Source organism: Petaurus breviceps, unplaced genomic scaffold, assembly GCF_028583685.1.
Source record: "Petaurus breviceps papuanus isolate PSGF00001 unplaced genomic scaffold, PetGlider_PUasm1.0 90845, whole genome shotgun sequence".
NCBI lineage: Eukaryota > Metazoa > Chordata > Mammalia > Diprotodontia > Petauridae > Petaurus > Petaurus breviceps.
Genome location: NW_027187359.1, coordinates 21944234 through 21962055, shown reverse-complemented (window position 1 = coordinate 21962055; position 17822 = coordinate 21944234). Strand labels below are relative to the sequence as shown.

Below are 17822 nucleotides of genomic sequence, written 5' to 3'. Positions count from 1 at the left end.
GTGGCTGGTTGTGGCTGCCCTGAGGCTAAAACCTCCTGCTCACAGGGGACTGCGTTCAGCTCCCAGACCACTACTCTGGCTGATTCCTGCTGGCCTGCCGGGCTTGTCCTCAGTGAAAGGTTAGCTTCTCTGTGTCATTTTGTGGGTTCTGTAGCTCCAAAGTTTGTTCAGAGTCACCTTTTACATGAATTGGAGGAGGTGGGAAGCAGGAGCCTTGAGGAAGTCCTGTTTCTACTCTGCCATCTTGACTCTGCCCTCTGATTCTTGAGACTGTCTTTAATTCTTGAGAATGGCATGTTCTAATTAACTGAATTCTCTGGTTAACAGATCAACCCTTAAAATATTACCATCATTATTGGTAAAAATTTTGTCTGTTTTCTTGCTTTTACTAATGCCAATATATTGAACAAATTTTAAGTTAGGATCTTCTAATATTTTAGTCATTATTTTGAATATCAAGCATCATATAATACTTTAGATCTACAAAGTAAATAGATAGATCTTAATTTATACTAATCTTCAGAACAACTCTCAAAAAGTTGCTTTTCAGAAAGAATTTTTTTTTTATTTTGTACTTTCACCCAATTGACTTACACTTCTAGCCTCAGGACCCCCTACCACCTCTTCACTTTTCTCTGTCACAGTGACCTATGTCACTGTCAAAAGGCCTGTGTAATCTTTCTAGAATTACTTATACATTATTAAGAACATCCCAAAGAGTTAGTAAGTACCTAACCTTTAATTAGAAATGAAAATAAATAATTCCATAGTATATAGTCAAAGCAATTTTTAGTCTGCTTCTCACAGTATAATCAAAATATTGTTGTAATAATCTTAGACAACAGGAGCCCAAAGCTGCTGGACTTGTCTGTCATATGACATGGACTAGAGTATTGCTCAATCCATATCAGTACTTTGTTAATAAGGGGAAGTTTTCTCAAGAAACATACTTGAAAAAGCAAAAATGTATCACACCGAATAAAACTCCTGTCAGGACCTTTTGTATAAATATCTTATTATAGTTAAAACTTTAAATTACATGGGAGAATAAAACAGAGGTTTAAAACAACAAGGCTTTAATATTCAACCTGGAATCTAAAATGTTGCATGAGAACTTTATTTAAAACAAGCTATACAAGTTAAACTAACTTCCAATAATGGCTCTGAGACATCCTGGAATGTCTTTGATTATTTCACAGGAAAGCATAAAATTGTGTTTTCATGGGAAAGCAAAACAAAATTAACTTAATTTCAAGTTTGTCATGAAGCTAAATATAAAATTCATAATGTTTAGTGATCATTGTTTGACTATGGGCAGAATGCACACCTGTAAATGAAAGAATGTACAAGAAGAAAAGGTAAAAAGGGAAGCAAAGAGAAAAGAAAGAATAGTAAAATAAAGGAAGGAGAAAGGATAAGGGACGAAAAGACTACTACTATACATTAGATAGATCAAAGTCTATTCCAGCATAACCAGAGGAGGAAACTCCTTAACTGAATGTAATTCCTCCTTTGAACCCACAGCACCTCAGGTGTAAATCTTTTATGTTCTTAATATTCCATCTTGTGTTCATTGTGTATGGTTTGGCTGCCTTCCTAGATTATAAGACCTTTGAGTATCTTATTGGTAGACCTTTCCTAGTGTTTAACCTAACCCAAGGCCTTGCATATACAGTAGGACCTTAATATTCACTGAATGAAAATATACTAACCTATACTCTTTGGGAAAAGCATGTCCTCATAATATCTTCCAAATTACATCTTGGAGTAGAGAAAATAAGAGTAAAAAAATAGGTTTCAATTACTTTTTTCTCCCTTACTCCAGAGATTTAGGAGACATAGGGGAAGGGGGCTAGATACAGAGTATTGGAATATAAAAGTAGAAAAAATTAAGGCAAGAAAAGGTTGCTCCTGTGACAGTGGTCTTAAATTATTATCAGTGAGACTGAGATAGGTGTAAGGTAAGTGTGTGTGTGTGTGTGTATGTGTATGTATGTATGTAGTGTGTATGTGTGTGTATGTGTACACATACTAGCCACAGTTTGGGGGAAATGGTCACAAAGAACTAGTTCTACAAAATTATTTCTAAAATTCAAGATTCCAGCTTTTATATATAACAGGTTTTCAAGACCAACTGAAACATTGTGAACTCTAACACTTCCAGGGGTTTGAAGGAATAAAAGAAAAGAAAACTTGAAGGCAACAAGGTATCCCTTTTCCTTATATTCCTGGAAATATTCTGGGAGTAGGAAAACAGAATGGCAAACTGTAGAGTCGCAACTTCCCTAGGCCTATGCCTGTAAAATGAATTGTTTGAACAAGATGGCTTTGTCTGTTTACAACTCCATTGCTGTGGTTCACAATGCTGGAGGGATTTTAGGCTGAGCAGAGCTCTGGAAGGATACATCTGTAGTGCTGTCAGTCAGCAAACAATATCTACCAGTCAGTCATATATACAACTTGAAACTAAGATTACAGTTGTTGTGGATCTTTGTTATAAAAGTGAGAAAAGGAAACCCTCCTCCGCCTTGAGAAGTCTTTAGATCTTCCTTCTCTTCTGTTTTACATCATACCTGTCCACTGAAGATGTAATCCAGGATCTCTCGCATAACCATTACTGATATTCCTTCAAGTTCAATTTTATAAGTTGATCCATCATCTTTTGGAGGATTATAGTTTAATTTTGTTCTAGGAAAGGGAATAAAAAATGTTGTTACAGAGGTATCTAAATGTTAAAATACAGAAGCTAATGAATTTTTATGTATAAAATACTCCAGATTATAACTTTTTTTCATCAATAAAGCTATTACCTTTAAATAAATCAATTCAACAACTTTAGGTTTGTAAAACTTTTATAAAGCTTCTGATTTTTTTTATTATTAAACTTTTTTTTTTTTTTTAGAATTTCTGTACTATATATGATACACAGAAATACATAGAAAATCAGTCTCAAGTCAGGAAGACCTATCTGGGTTCAAGTTAAGACTCTAAAACATATTGGTTGTGTGACCCTAGAAAGGTAATTTAATATTTCAGTGCCCCAAGAAATTCTTTAAGACTAAATTGTGGGGTGGCCAGGTAGCACAGCGAGTAAGAGCACCGGCTCCAGTGTTGAGAAGACCTGGAGATCGAATCCCGGGCTCAGACACTTAGCACCCACCCAGAAACACCTGGCCGTGTAACCTTGAGCAAGTTACTTAACCCCAATTGCTTAGGGGCAGCCAGGTGGCTCAGCGAGTAAGAGCACCGGCTCCAGTGTCGGGATGACCTGGATCAAATCCGGGCTCAGATACTTAGCACCACACCCAGAAATAACTGGCCGTGTAACCTTGAGCAAGTTACTTAACCCCAATTGCTTAAAAAAAAAAAAAAAAAGACTAAATTGTGGAGAAGGTGGTGATTGGTAGAGGTCACTTATCAAAGTTACAATTTAATTAGATAAATGAAATAACAGATCCAGTCACAAACTAGAGAGAACCTAAATTCATATATCTAAAACTTAGATTGCTATTTCTGATTCTCTTTGCTTATTGCACCCATCACACACTCAATTCTAAGAGCCTCTTTTGAACATTATGCCAAAATTAATTCAAATTCCATGAACAGCACTACAGATGCTGTCCAAGAATCATTATTTCCAAAAAAGGAACAAAGTCACTGTTTACATGAATACAAGTTTGAAACATCTTATATGTTGTTCTTAAATCCCAATAAAACTAGTCATTAGGTTCTTAAATGGGTTGTTCTTTGTATTTTAAAAGTCAGATAAGAATAACTGTAAAGCATTTAGCCCAAGGCCTGGCACATAACAGACACTATATAAATATATATTGCTAGGTGGCGCAGTGAATAGAGCACTGGCCCTGGAGTCAGGAGGACCTGAGTTCAAATCTTGCCTCAGACACTTAACACAAAAACTAGCTGTGTGACCTTAGGCAAGTCCCTTAACCCCAACTGCCCTCCAAAAAGCAAAATATATATATCCCCTCTTTTTCCTTTTTCCACCTCCCCTAAAATTATACAATTTCAGTTGTCAAGGGAAAGACTGTTGTGAGGCCAGCATCCCTCTGACTATGTAAATACAAAGATACCTCCAGTTTGCAGGCACAGTCATCATCTTCAGAACTTACCTGCAGGCTGTCATATAGGCTTTGAGTTATTATATGCCAGGTATCTCAAGATATTTGACACTTTTATTAAGTGGGATGAGCTGACAGTCAACTCTCAATAAAAAGTAGGAAAGTATTACTGGAAGCATGGATAACCAAATTCATTTGGCTTTAAAAGATAAGTATAATTTTTAGGAACAGACTGTCTTTTTAATAATATTTCAAACTCAGATGAATATTAAAAATTAGTCTGAATCATCTAGGTATATAATACCTGAATGAGAGGCAACCCAAATGTATGGCTGAATTAATTAAATCAGGAACTGACTACCTAGAAAAAAATGTTGATGGAAAGAATTATTTCAGAATCACCAGTAGACGGTAAGAAAGGAATCATAGATGAAATGGTAGAAAGGGATAGTTCACAACTGTAAAATTCACCAATTTATGTCATTGTAAAACCTCAGTTATCTGAACTCTCAAGCAATTAAGACAGTCTGGAAATTGAAGCTTCTAATTAGCTAGGAGCTAAAGGTCTTAACTTTAAATTGTTTTTTTTTTTAAAATAATAATATCTACCATTTACATAATGCTTCATGGTTGCAAAGTGCTTTACAAATATCTCATTTGATACTCGCAACAACCCAGTAAGGTAGGTGCTATTATTATTTCCATTTCAAAGATGAAGAGGCAATCAGAGATTAAGTGACTTGTTCAGGGTTAAACAGCTAGTGTCTGAGACTGGATTTGAACTCAGGTCTTTCTGATTCAAATTCAGCACTCTATCCACTACACCACTTAGCTACAAAATTAAAAAACAAACCCTATATATTATACACTTCTCTCTTCTAAGTTACTATATTATGTTGTAAATGTAATATATCCTGTATGACACAAGACTGTATTAGGCTGACCAACTGCCCTTCTCCAAGCCCCACAGAGAAAGGTAATTCTTTTATCTTTGTCTTGAGGCCCTCTAGCTTTCTTTATTGATGATTAAGTACAAACCATCCACTAAGTATAGCTAAGCAGCAAATTTTTCTTTAACTTCCCAGCAAATTTGGCCATTTCAATCCCTCTTGACCCCACCACCCTCCAACAATCATTGCTTACAGAATAGGTGTGTCAGCTGACCCCTTAAACATCAACTCACCCTCCCAGTGACTTCCCAGACTCAAATTTCCCTTTCTTGGCCCCCACTCCCCTATATTTAATTTGTTTTTCCATATTAAAATGTCCTTAAGGGCAGGGGTTGATTTTGTATTCCTAGCACTTAGCAGAATGTCTGGTACATAGTAAATGCTTAATAAATGCTTAATCATTCAAATGACATTGTGAAGCTTACTACGTGTGTTTGATTTGAGCACCTGTTAGTGCAGATACACACAAAGGTGTTCTCTAAGTCTATAATTCCAAAAGGCATAGTACTAAGGAAGATCAAGTTCACTGAATAACTGTACTGAAAGAGCTCTGCTTAATGTTAAGTAGGATGGAAGTCTGCCACAGAACCTGTTCCTGTCCTGTTCATCTGTTACATAAATTTGGCTGAAGATAAAGGCATTTATTTATCACATTCATGAATAATACTAAGAAAGAACTGAAAATTGAAGACAGAATTTGAAGTTAAAAAAAAATCCAACATATTAGAAAGATGTATTGACAGAATTCAAAACTAAAACTAAATTTAGGTAGAAAAAAAGGCATTTGGTTGGCCCTTATGGTCAAAAATTAATTCTAATTGGATGGAACCTAGTTTAACACACATTCACATGAAAAAGATCTTAGTTGACTACAAGTTCAATGTATGCCAGTGTGACTGCAAAAATAAAAACAACAGCAGCAGCAACAAAACCCTTTCTGGTTTTTAAAGCCTAGCCTCTCTTATGGCAAGAAATAGGATCATAGAATAGTAAGCAGATTTAGAGCTGGAAAGGACCTCAGTGACCAAATCCAACTTTTTACTTTTATTGGTAAGTTAAAAACTAGGGCAGAGAAAAATTAGATGACTGCCAATGTCCTATCACAGAAGGTCAATCAAGCTACCAATATTTCCCTGAAACCTCATAAACCATGGCCTTCACCTGCATCATGGATTGCCTTGGTTGTATCACTTCCCTGGCCTTGATAAGCAGGTATCTGCTGGAGACTTGAGTCTCTAGCTTCCAATAGATTAGACAGAGAGATAGATAGGTAGGCAGGTAGATAGATACACTATACATTATATATATATTCTTACACACACACACACACACACACACACACACACCCTGTCCCTACCACCTATCATGTTCCATTAAGACTCCCCTTGTTCTATTGGGAAAAGAAAAATTGCAGTCAGAATCATACTGGCCAAAATGGACAGCAATGTAGTGCTGCTATCTTTAAAAGTTTAGTTAAAACACTCATATTTCAACTTTAAGGATCAGTGAATCCATTAATATGTGTACTCTTCCCATCGATTCAGATGACAACCTCTTCTCCATGCCTTACAAGACAGATTTTATGAATGCTTGTGCATTAGGGGAAAAAAAATCACCATGGTCAAACTTTTAATGAGGAACCTCTCTGAATTTAGTTAGGCTGAACCTTGATCTGACACCAGGACTGTACAAAATAGCCTTTTCACTGCCCCTCACATCTCCCCCAGCCCTTTTTTCTTTTGGTGACAACTCTATGTGTTCTTGGATTTTATTAGGAGAGACATGGTACCTTGAAAGAAAGAGAAAAGAAAGGAACACTGCTATACTATGTCCTGGTTGGACCATATCTTTAATGTATTCAGTTCTGGGCACCGCATTTTAGTTAGGCCACTGTCATTGGAGAGCACCCAGAGAAAGGTGAAAGGATGGTGAAGAGACTGTGTATTCTGACATATGAGGACTGGGTGAAACAATTAGTCATATTTAGCCAAAAGAAGAGGAGTTAATGGGAGTACATAATAACAGCCTTCAAGTCTTTGAAGGACTGTTATTGGAAAGAGAGATTTGATTTGTTTTGCTTTTTTCTAGCTGATGGACTTCAGAGAAATGTATGGTAGCTGTAAAAAGGCAGATGTCAAATGGATATAATAAAACTCCCCAAGAAACAGAATTTTTAAAAAATATGTTGTCACATTAGTCATGTGTAAAGAATTAGAACCAATGGAAGAAACCACAAGAAACAACAATAGCAAAAAAAGAGAGAGCAAATAGTATGCTTCAATCTGCATTCAGATACCATAATTCTTTGGATGCAGATAGCATTTTCCATTATGAAGCTTCTGGACCTGTCTTAGATCCTTTCATTGCTAAGAAGAGGTTGAATCTATCAAAGTCATGGAACAAAGTAGCTATTACTGTGTACAATGTTCTCCTGGTTTTGCTCACTTCACTCAACATTTGTTCATGCAAATCCTTCCAGGTATTTCTGAAATCCTCCTGTTCCCCATTTCTTATGGAACAGTAGTATTCCATTACATTTATATACCACAACTTGTTCAATCATCCCCCCCCCCCTCCAATCGATGGGTATCCCCTCAGTTTTCAATTCTTGGTCACCACAAAAAGGGCCGCTATAAATATTTTTGTACATGTGGGTCCTTTTCCCATTTTTATGATCTCTTTGGGATACAGACCTATAAGTGGTATTGTTGGGTCAAAAGAGTTATGCATAGTTTTATAGCTCTTTGGACATAGTTTCAAACTGCTTTCCAGAATGGGTTAGATCGATTCACAACTCCACCAACAATGCATTAGTGTTCCAATTTTTCCACATCTTCTCCAATACGGATTATTATTTTACTGTTTTGTTATGTTAGTGAATCTGACAGATGTGATGTGGTACCTCAGAGTTGTTTTGATTTGCATTTCTCTAATCAAAACTGATTTGGAGCATTTTTTTATGTGACTAATGATAGTTTTAATTTCTCCATCTGAAAACTGTTCATATCCTTTGACCATTTATCAACTGAGGGATGATTTGTATTCTTATAAGTTTGACTGTTTTCTATATATTTTAGAAATGAAGCCTTTATCAGAGATGTTGGCTGTAAAAATTGTTTCCCAGATTTTTCTGCTTCCCTTCTAATTTTGGTTGCATTGACTTTGTTCATGCAAAACCTTTTCAATTTAATGTAACCAAATTATGCATTTTGCATTTCATAATGTTCTGTATCTCTCATGATACATCTCTCATGAATTCTTCTGTTCTCCATAAATCTGACAGGTAAACTATTTCTTGCTCTCCTAATGTGCTTATAGTATCAGCTTTTATATCTAAATTGTGTACCCATTTTGACTAGCTTGGCATACATTATATATAAGTGGTTGATCTATGCCTAGTTTCTACAATACTATTTTCCAGTTTTTCCAGCAGTTTTTGTTAAATATTGAGTTCTTATCCCAGAATCTGGAGTCTTTGTAGATTACTATAGTCATTGACTACTGTGTCTCGTGTACCTAACCTATTCCACTGATCTACCACTCTGAAATAGAATTTCTTTAAAGTAGAATGGGTTGCCTATGGAAGTAGTAGGATATTGTCTCCCCCTTTCCCCTGAATTTATTATTTATTTTTAGCATTTTAAAAAAATTGTGAGTTCCAAATTCTCTCCCTCCCTCCAGTCCCTTCCCTACTCACTGAGAAGGCAAGCAATATATCAATTATACATGTGAAATCATTCAAAACATATCTCTGTATTACCCATGTTGCAAAAAAAGGCAAGAAACATTTAAAAAATAAGAAAATTATACTTCAATTCGCACTCAGAGTTCATCAGTTTTCTTTCTAAAAGTGGACAGCATTTTTTAGCATGAGTTCTTTTGAATTGTCTTAGATAATTGTATTGATAATAGCAGCTATCTTTCACAGCAGTTCATCATTACAATACTGCTGTTACTACAATGATCTTCTGATTCTGTGCACTTCACTTCGCATCAGTTCATATAGGGTCTTCCAGTTTTCCTGAACCTATCCCTCTCATTATTTCATAGAGCATAACAGTATTCTGTCACAGTCATATGCCACAACTTGTTTAGTCATGCTCCAATTGATAAGCATCTCCTCAATTTCCAATTCTTTGCCACCACAGAAGGAGCTGCTATTAGTACTTTTGTACATATAGATCCTACTCCTTTTCTTTGATATCTTTGCGATATTGTGGGGATTAAAGTTGACATTTCATCAAGAATGCTTGAAAGTCTATCTCATTAAATATCCATTTTTTCCCTGAAGGGTTATATAGCCAGTTCTCACTTAACTTTAAGTGGATCATTCAGCAGACCTTCCCTTCCCCTGCCCCCAAGGGATTCTGCAGCTCTCTGGTCCCCTATAGCCTGAGTGGTTTTAGTGCCTGGGGTCCCTGAAGTTGGAGTGGCCTCAGTGCTTGAAGCAAAGAACCCCTGGTGCAGAGCTACACTGGCATTTCTGTTGTCCCTGCCAGAAGCTGAACGCTGGGCTTGCATGGGGTCCTGTAGCCTGCTCAGGAGTAAAATTTGAGCAACACAAATTTACATAAAGCAAGAATTGTCTGTACTCAGTTTTGCTAGGTAGGTTGTGATCCTAGTTCCTTTGCCTTTTGGAATATCATATTCTGAGCCCTCTGCTTCTTTAAGACAAAAGCTGCTAAATCTTGTGTTATCCTGACTGTGGCCTCATAATATTTAAACTGTTTCTTTCTGCATGCATCAAATATTTTCTCTTTGACTTGGGAGTTAAGGAATTTGGTTCTAATATTCCTGGGAGTTTTCATTTTGGGATCTCTTACAGAAGGTGATCAGTAGAATCTTTCAATTTCTAGTTTAACCACTGGTTCTAAGAAACGAGGGCAGAAATATGTTTAGAATCTTATTTTGATCAAGGCTTTCAGGTAGTCTAACAATTCTTAAATTATCTCTCCTAGAGCTATTTTTCCAGGTGACTTGTTTTTGATGAAGTATATCACATTTCCTTCTATTTTTTCATTCTTTTGACTTTGCTTTGTTTCTTGATGTCTCATAGAGTTGTTAGCTTCCAATCATCCAATTCTAATTTTAAGGAACTATTTTTGTCAGTGAATTTTTATACTCCCTCCACCCCCCCTACCCAAAAAAAAAAAAGATTTGGCCAATTCTGCTTTTTAAGGAGTTCTTTCCTTTAGTGAATTTTTGTAACTCCTCTCCCATTTGTCCTACTTTTTAAGGTGTTATTTTCTTCATTTTTTCTGCCTCTTTTTACCAAGCTGTTAATTTTCTTTTCATAATTTTCTTGCATCATTCTTATTTCTTTTCCCAATTTTTCCTCCCTGACTCTTACCTCTTTCTTTAACTTCCAGGAATTCTTGTTGGACTTGTGTTCAAGATGTATTTTTTCCTTTGGAGATTTTGTTTATAGCTTTTCACACGGTTTTCTTCTTCTGAATTTGTGTCTTGGTCTTTCCTGCCACGATAGTAGCTTTTTTAGAGTCAATTTTTCTGTTGTTGTTTATTTTTCCAGCCTATTTTTTTGGCTTTGGACTTCATGTTAAATTTGGGCTCTGCTCACCCAAGAGTGGAAAGGCCCTGTACCAAGTTTCATGCTTTTTCATGATGCTGTTTTAAAAATAAATTCTAGGAGGTCTGCGAGGTTTCAGTGCTTCCTAGGTGATGTGGTACAGGAAGAGGTGTGGTCACTGCTCTCCTGGCCTGCGCTCTGGCTTTTGTCCAGGAAGGACCCCAGTTCCCCTGCAGCACATGTTCTAGTGTTTCTCTTGGCTCTGAAACTATAACCACAACGCTTTCTACTTTGTGACTGACCACAAGTGCTCCTCTCTACTTTGAAATTGCTACCCAGAACTGCATATGAGCAATACAGTTACCAATAAGAGCCAGGTCCCATACCCAATGCCAGAAAAGGGTCTCTTGTAATCTCTTTCTGACTGGCTGTCCAATCCCCTTACCATCTCTGGGCTAAGAGCTATGGATATTGCTGCTGTCTGTCTCAGTTGCCGTTATGGTTCACAAAGGTTGTTGCTACTCTGTTGCCTCCCCTCTGGGGTGTTCCCCACCTTGGTGTCACAGACATCTCTTACCAACCTACTTTCTTCATGTGCAAAGTGAGACTGAGATATAAAACCTAAAGTCCCTTCCAGTTATAAAAATTTTATTCCCCTTCTGAAACAGTCTCTGAAAATGCAGCACCTGTATTAGTAGAATTATTTCAAAGACATTGCCTTGAGTAGCACTAGATCATAAACTCCAGAAAAAAATTACCTGGGATCTGCAAATATACACATGCAGATTATGAAGTAAATCTTTTCTTGCCACTTACATACTTTCTGGTTACTTATTACCAACTACATGTAAGGGTGAACAACTAAAAGGTTTAGGGATTAACTAAAATTTTACATTCATATTGTTTTAGTTTTCCATGATCACATTTTACATATATCATAGGATATGGAGCTAGCTGGATGGTAGAATGGTCAGAGTACTAGAGTCAGGAAGACCCCAGTTCAAACACTGCCTCAAATGTGTATTAACTATGTGATCCTGGATAAGTCACACTTACCTTGTCTGCTACAGTTTCCTTATCATCTGTAAAATGGGGATAATAAAAGTACCTACCTTATAGAGTTGCTATACAGATAAAAGGAGACATTTTGCAATCCTTAAAGTGCTATAGAAATGCTACCTATTATACTCGAATAATTCAGTGGATCCTTGGTCCTCCTACCAGTATCAACAGCTTTACTATCCTTCTCATTGATTGAGAGAAAGCAAATTGTTGATTCTTGTCCATAATCCTATATAAATCTTCCCTTGAGGATAATTACGATAGCTAGCATTTATAGAGTGCTTTATGATTTGCAAGTACTTTACAAATATTATATTGTATCCTCACAACCACCCTGTAATGTTAAAAGGTATTATTCTCTCTATTTTGTAGATGAGGAAAATGAGGCAGAGGGTAAGTGACTTGCCCAAGGTCACACAGCTAGTTGTCTGAGATAGGCTTTGACCTCAAGTCTTCTTTATTTCAAGTCCAGGGCTCAATTCACTGTGTGCCACTGAGCTGCTTCATATTCTAATCAACTCAATGAAGACCTACCTTCCTGCAGGTCTTCTAACATCTTGTGGATATGAGTGAAACACTTGAACTGATTGTTCTTCCTCAGTCATGACACTTGCCTACTCTTTTAATTAAGCTCATCTCCATTTTAAATGATACTTAGTGAATAGACATTTCCCAATATAACCCTCTCCATGGAATCCTTTCTTGAAATTATGTAAAACTACCCAGTACTCTAACTAGACATGGCAGGGTTTGCAGCATTCTGAGTCTGTAGTTTCTTCCTCTACACCAAGAAAAAGGAAATGTGTTTCAACCTAATCTCTGGACCCAAGAATACACATTGCAATTAATCAGAGTTCCACTGTCTTTTAATAATATGTTAATTTATACTATGGCTGTCACTACATACCTATTTTTTTTTCTTGGTTTCACTTTCTTCAATAAGTATCACTTCATATAAAAATTTCCTAGTTTATCTGAATTTCTCTGCTGTTTATGGCACAAATATATTCCACTACGTTCATATCACAATTTGCTGAAGCACTCATCACTGTATAACCACTTTGCTTTCCATGTCTTACTACCATAAGTATTATGATGATTTTTGCTACATAGGAGAATTTTCTTTCCTCATGTTGGAAAATAAGAATACTTATTTATATAAAAAACTGTTAAGTATTTATTATTGTATTACTTCTTTATGGTATATGCCCACTTAGGAATAGGATCTCTGAGTCAACAGGTATGAACAATTTAGTAACTTTTCCTACCAACCTGTACAAATAATAAAAAATAATATGTTACTGATAATTTTTACTTCTTATTATGAACAAGTAATCACTGATAGTAAGCCCACTATGCACTTTGCCATTGTCCTTTTCTAGTCAGACATGCCTGGATGATTTTTAAGCTATTTCTTGCACATAAGTCATCAAAATATGTCACTGCCTTAAATCTATGATTCATCTTTTCATTACCTTTTAGTCTCCTGCAATTTCATTTTTTCTGAGATCATGGTGTTTCATAATTCTAAGCCATAATATAACATCAATATAGATGTGACAGCACTCACACTGGGTCAACCTAGGACTTGGAGGCCCCTAGTTTTCTGTCCTTATATTTTTTAAAAGGCCCTGAAAATTCAGGACTTTTACTCCCACATATCTAGGATTACTAATCCCAAATGATAGAAATCAATGTAAGAACTAAGGTGACCCTGGTAGAGACAAAGTATGGCTGACTATCCCAAGTAAAAGTCCAGCATAGTGTGCTATTTGGCCCTAGTACAAAGTCTTGGAACTGTGGAACTAAGGTTGGAGAGAGATAAATAAAGTGAAGATACCAAATTCTATGAAGAATTATTAAAGTTCCACAGATACAAAACAAAACCCACCTACCAAAAAGGAGAGAGTAATGTTATACAACTTGCAAGCAAAGACTCAAAAGAAAAAAATTAATTTCTACAAGTACAACATGAATACCTGGAAGAAATAAAGCAAGACGTTTAAAAAAATGAAATAAAAGCTCTGAAGGAAAGAACTGGAAAGAGAATAAATAGCCCAGAAGAGAGAGTGGTAACCCAATTAACAAGGTCCCTTAAAACAAGAAGAAATGAAACAGGAACTACTGACTCAATGAAATAGCAAGAAATATTAGAATAAAAATAAAAAGATTTACAAAATAGAAGACAATAAAGGCTATCCAAAATAAAAACAACTTATCTAGAAACCATATGAAGACAATTTAATAAACTATGCTTCTTACAAAAAAGGCTTTGAAACCACATTTCAAGACATATATGAAAATTTCCCAAGTCTATTAGAATCAGAATAGGATGGAGGTGAAATGAAGATAGAAATAATCCAATGATCACCTACTGAAAGAAATTTCAAAGGAAGAAATCTCTAGAATATCACTATCAAAATCCAGAGCAAAAAGCTATAAGCAGACAAAAAGAAGTAATTCAAATACCAAGGAATCATAGTTGGGATCACACAAGACCTAACAGGTTATAAGTGAGAGATCTCAGAATCCAATTTTCCCAAAGGCAAAAAGATATTGGCTTATAATAAAAAATAAATTATGATGTCAAACTGAGCATATTCTACAAGAATCTTTAATAGAACAGAGGATTTTAAAGCATTCCTGTTGAAAAGATCAGAGAAGATGAAGAACTCTGAAATGCAAACACAAGAGTCCAATGAAACCTAGAAAGGTAAATTTATTTGAGCAACTAGAAGTGGTTGTATAACGAACATCTTAACAGAACAACTATCCCATCAGAATCTTAATGTCTTCAAAGGGTTTTGTGGGAGTTAAATAGGAAAAACAGAGGACACAGAGATGGATTGGTTATATTTTGAGCAATGCAAGACGGGAAAAAGAAGGGAGAGTAAAAGAAACATACTAGTTTAGAAAGGAAGAAAGGGGTGGAACTTCCTGTCTTTCATTACTGGACTTCCTAGGAAGAATACACAAAAAAAATCAATGGAAAGTGGCAGGAGCAAGCACTAGACGACCCTCATCCTTACATGAACCAGATAAAGAAGGTCTGAATATAGACCCGTTTGGTATAGAAACATACCCAACTCAATAGAGAAACAGGTGAGGATTCAGGGAGAAGGGTTAAGAAGGATAATGCTGAGGAGAGATCCATCATATGCAAAATAAATCTTCCTGATCCTGAAGGATCAAAGGGGGAAAAAATAAAAGAAAAACAACTGGAATCTAAGAGTGTTCATCAATTGGGAAATGGCTGAACAAACTGACTTGTGAATGTGTAATATACTGAGTCATAAGAAATGACAAAAGAATTTCACAAAAGAATATTGGGCAGTAAGAACTAATATATAGTGAAGTGATTAGAACTAAGAAAACAATTTACACAAGGAAAACAACCTCATACAAAAAAACAACTTTGGAAGAATTAGATAGTCTGATCAAAGCAATAACCAACCAGCATGTTATCCACTTCCTAAAAGAGAGATGATGGACTCAAGACGCAAAGACATACATTCTTGGACCTGGCCACTGTGGGGATTTGTTTTGTTTGATACGCTTATTTGTTACAACGTTTGTGGGGTTTTCTTTTCTTATCTGTTTTTACTTTGGAGGTGGTGGTGAGATAGGGGTTAGCAAATGGTGTTACAAAAACTGAAACCTTTAAGAAATGTACCAAAAACAGAAGGAAGTTCAAAAGAAAGCTCAGACAAGCACAACAGCTTTTTATTATAGAGTTTTACACACTTACACACACACACACACACACACAGTAAAATGGAAATTCAGGGTTGTTTATACAATCCTCTTTTTGTGTTCTGACATTTATATGGCAATGCTGTTGGAGGGAGGAAAGAGTCAAAGAAACAAGAGAGTAATGAACAAACATTAAGGTGATGCCAAAACAAGAAAATTATTCTGCACTGACCTGGAAACAGCTGTTATAGATAAACAGAGTAACAAAGGGAAAGAAAGGTCACCATGACAAAGAACCAAAGTCAAGGATCAGTGAAGGCAAGGAAACCAGGGAGTGATGAAGTACAAAACTAAGACAAGATGAAGTAAATCAGGATCTTGCTCTTCACAGGTGCTCTGAGCTGTGTAGCCTGTGTGAGTAGATTTGGGTTAGGGGAAGAATGATACTCTTGATGGTTATTTCTTGGTCTGCAGAAGACTCAGACTGCAGCACAGATCTGGGAGCAATCTACACAGAGATGTTAATTCAAACTATAGGAGTAAATAAAGATAACCAAAGAAAAGAAGGTAGAGAGGCAAAACAACAAGCCAAGGAAAACTTTTTCATTGTACAAGAAAACACACCTTAAGAAGTTAGGAGAGAAAAGCAAAGAATTACAAGCTACCTATCAAGGAGTCTTTGAGTTAGCAGTGTCACAGAAGTCAAAAGAAACAAAAATATCCATGAGGAAAAGCATACTAGGATTATTGTCTTTTTGGTGGACTCTGACCAAGTGTAATGCATCTATAATTTTTCCTTTTAAAGTTCTTCATTTCAGAAACAATTTTGTAGAAATGAAAATGAGGACATTTCTGAAGACAAATTAAACGTGTGTAGTCATGTTAGTGATTTTCAAAACGATTAACAAAAAGATCAATAAAAGATTATTACTTCTTTGAAAAAAGCCAAAGACATTTAGGATAGAGAAAAGATCTGTGATTCCACTGATATAGGGAACCTCAAATAAGGAAGCATCCTCTCTCAATGCAGATCAGAATCTTATCTATAACTCATAGTCTTAGAGACTTGTTTAGAGTTCTGATAGGTTAAGTGGCTTGCCTATGGTCCCATAGCCATGTCAGAAGTGCAACTAGAAGAGTTTTCCTTTTTCTGAGACCAGTTTTCTTATACTGTACACTGTCACTATGTCTCTAAAGAACATTTACAAAAGAAGGAAGAGCCAAAATAGCAGAGTAAAGGTGGGGACTCACCTAAGCTCTCCCAAATTCCCCTCACAACAACTTTAAATTAACACCTCAAATCTGGAGTGGCAGGACCAACGAAAGGTTCAGATGAAATAATTTATAGGCCCTCCAAAATTTAGGAAGTCAACAGGAAAGGTCTGTCTCAGCAAAGTGGCAGTCGGATCTGGAGGCCAGCACAGACCTCAATGTGCAGGCCATGCCAGGGCGGCTTGGAGGCAGTTCACTAGTGACTGCAGCAACTTCAGGGGCTCTCAACTCACAGATACTAAGGGGGTCAGACAACTGACTGAGGAAATTACAGGAAACCATTTACTGGTACTGGGTACAGGACTCTGCAACATTACCCATATGCAGTTCTGGGCAGCAATCCTAGAGCTAAGAGGAATAGCTCCCTAGTGCTTTGTTCGCAGGTGCGCAGAGGCCCTAGTTACAGTTTCAGAGTGGAAAACTGTGCTTGTAGTCACTCAAAGACCAGAGCACAGGCAAAGAAAGCAATGACCATACCTCTCCTTAGATCATACAACCTTGGAAGAACCAAAACTCTCCTAACCCTCAGAGCTAGCTTTGAAGACAGCAGGAAAAAAGGCCTGAAGCTTGGGGCTGTGGCTCCTCTACCCTGGGAGCAGAGTCCAACTGAAAATTTTAAGTCAAGAAATAAGCTGGAAAAATAAGCAAACAAGAAAAAACTTGACTATAGAAAGTTACTATGGTAACAAGGAAGATCAAGGCATAAACTCAAAAGACAATGAAGTTGAAAGAACTACATTAAAAAAAAAGAAATACATTAAAAGAAAAATGTGAATTGGTCACAGGTCCCAAAAGAAATCCTGGAAGAGCTCAAAAAAGATTAAATAAAATGAGATAAAGAAAAGTTGGGGAAAAAATTAAAGTGATGTAAGAAAATTATGAAAAGAGAATCAACAGTTTGGTAAAGGGGTAAAAAAAAAAACAACAACAAAACCTGAAGAAAGTAATACATTAGGGGCAGCTAGGTGGTGCATTGAGTAAAGCGCCAGCCCTGGACTCAGGAGGACCCGAGTTCAGATCCAGCCTGAGACACGTAACACAAAAAAAACTAGCTGTGTAACCTTGGGCAAGTTACTTAACCCCAATTGCCCTGTAAAAGGAAAGGAAAGGAAGGAAGGAAGGAAGGAAGGAAGGAAGGAAGGAAGGAAGGAAAAGAAAGAAAGAAAGAAAGAAAGGAAGGAAGAAGGAAAGGAAGAAAGAAAGAAAGAAAGAAAGAAAGAAAGAAAGAAAGAAAGAAAG

At 36.4% G+C, this 17822-nt stretch overlaps 1 protein-coding gene across 1 annotated transcript in view; it reads right to left on the bottom strand.

The window, feature by feature from the left end:
* GAN (gigaxonin) overlaps positions 1 to 17822 on the bottom strand; it is a 104251-nt gene that overhangs the window by 47795 nt on the left and 38634 nt on the right. The window contains exon 2 of the mRNA XM_069072233.1: positions 2574 to 2688. Coding sequence (XP_068928334.1) covers positions 2574 to 2688 — 115 coding nt within the window. The remainder of the gene's footprint in view (positions 1 to 2573; positions 2689 to 17822) is intronic.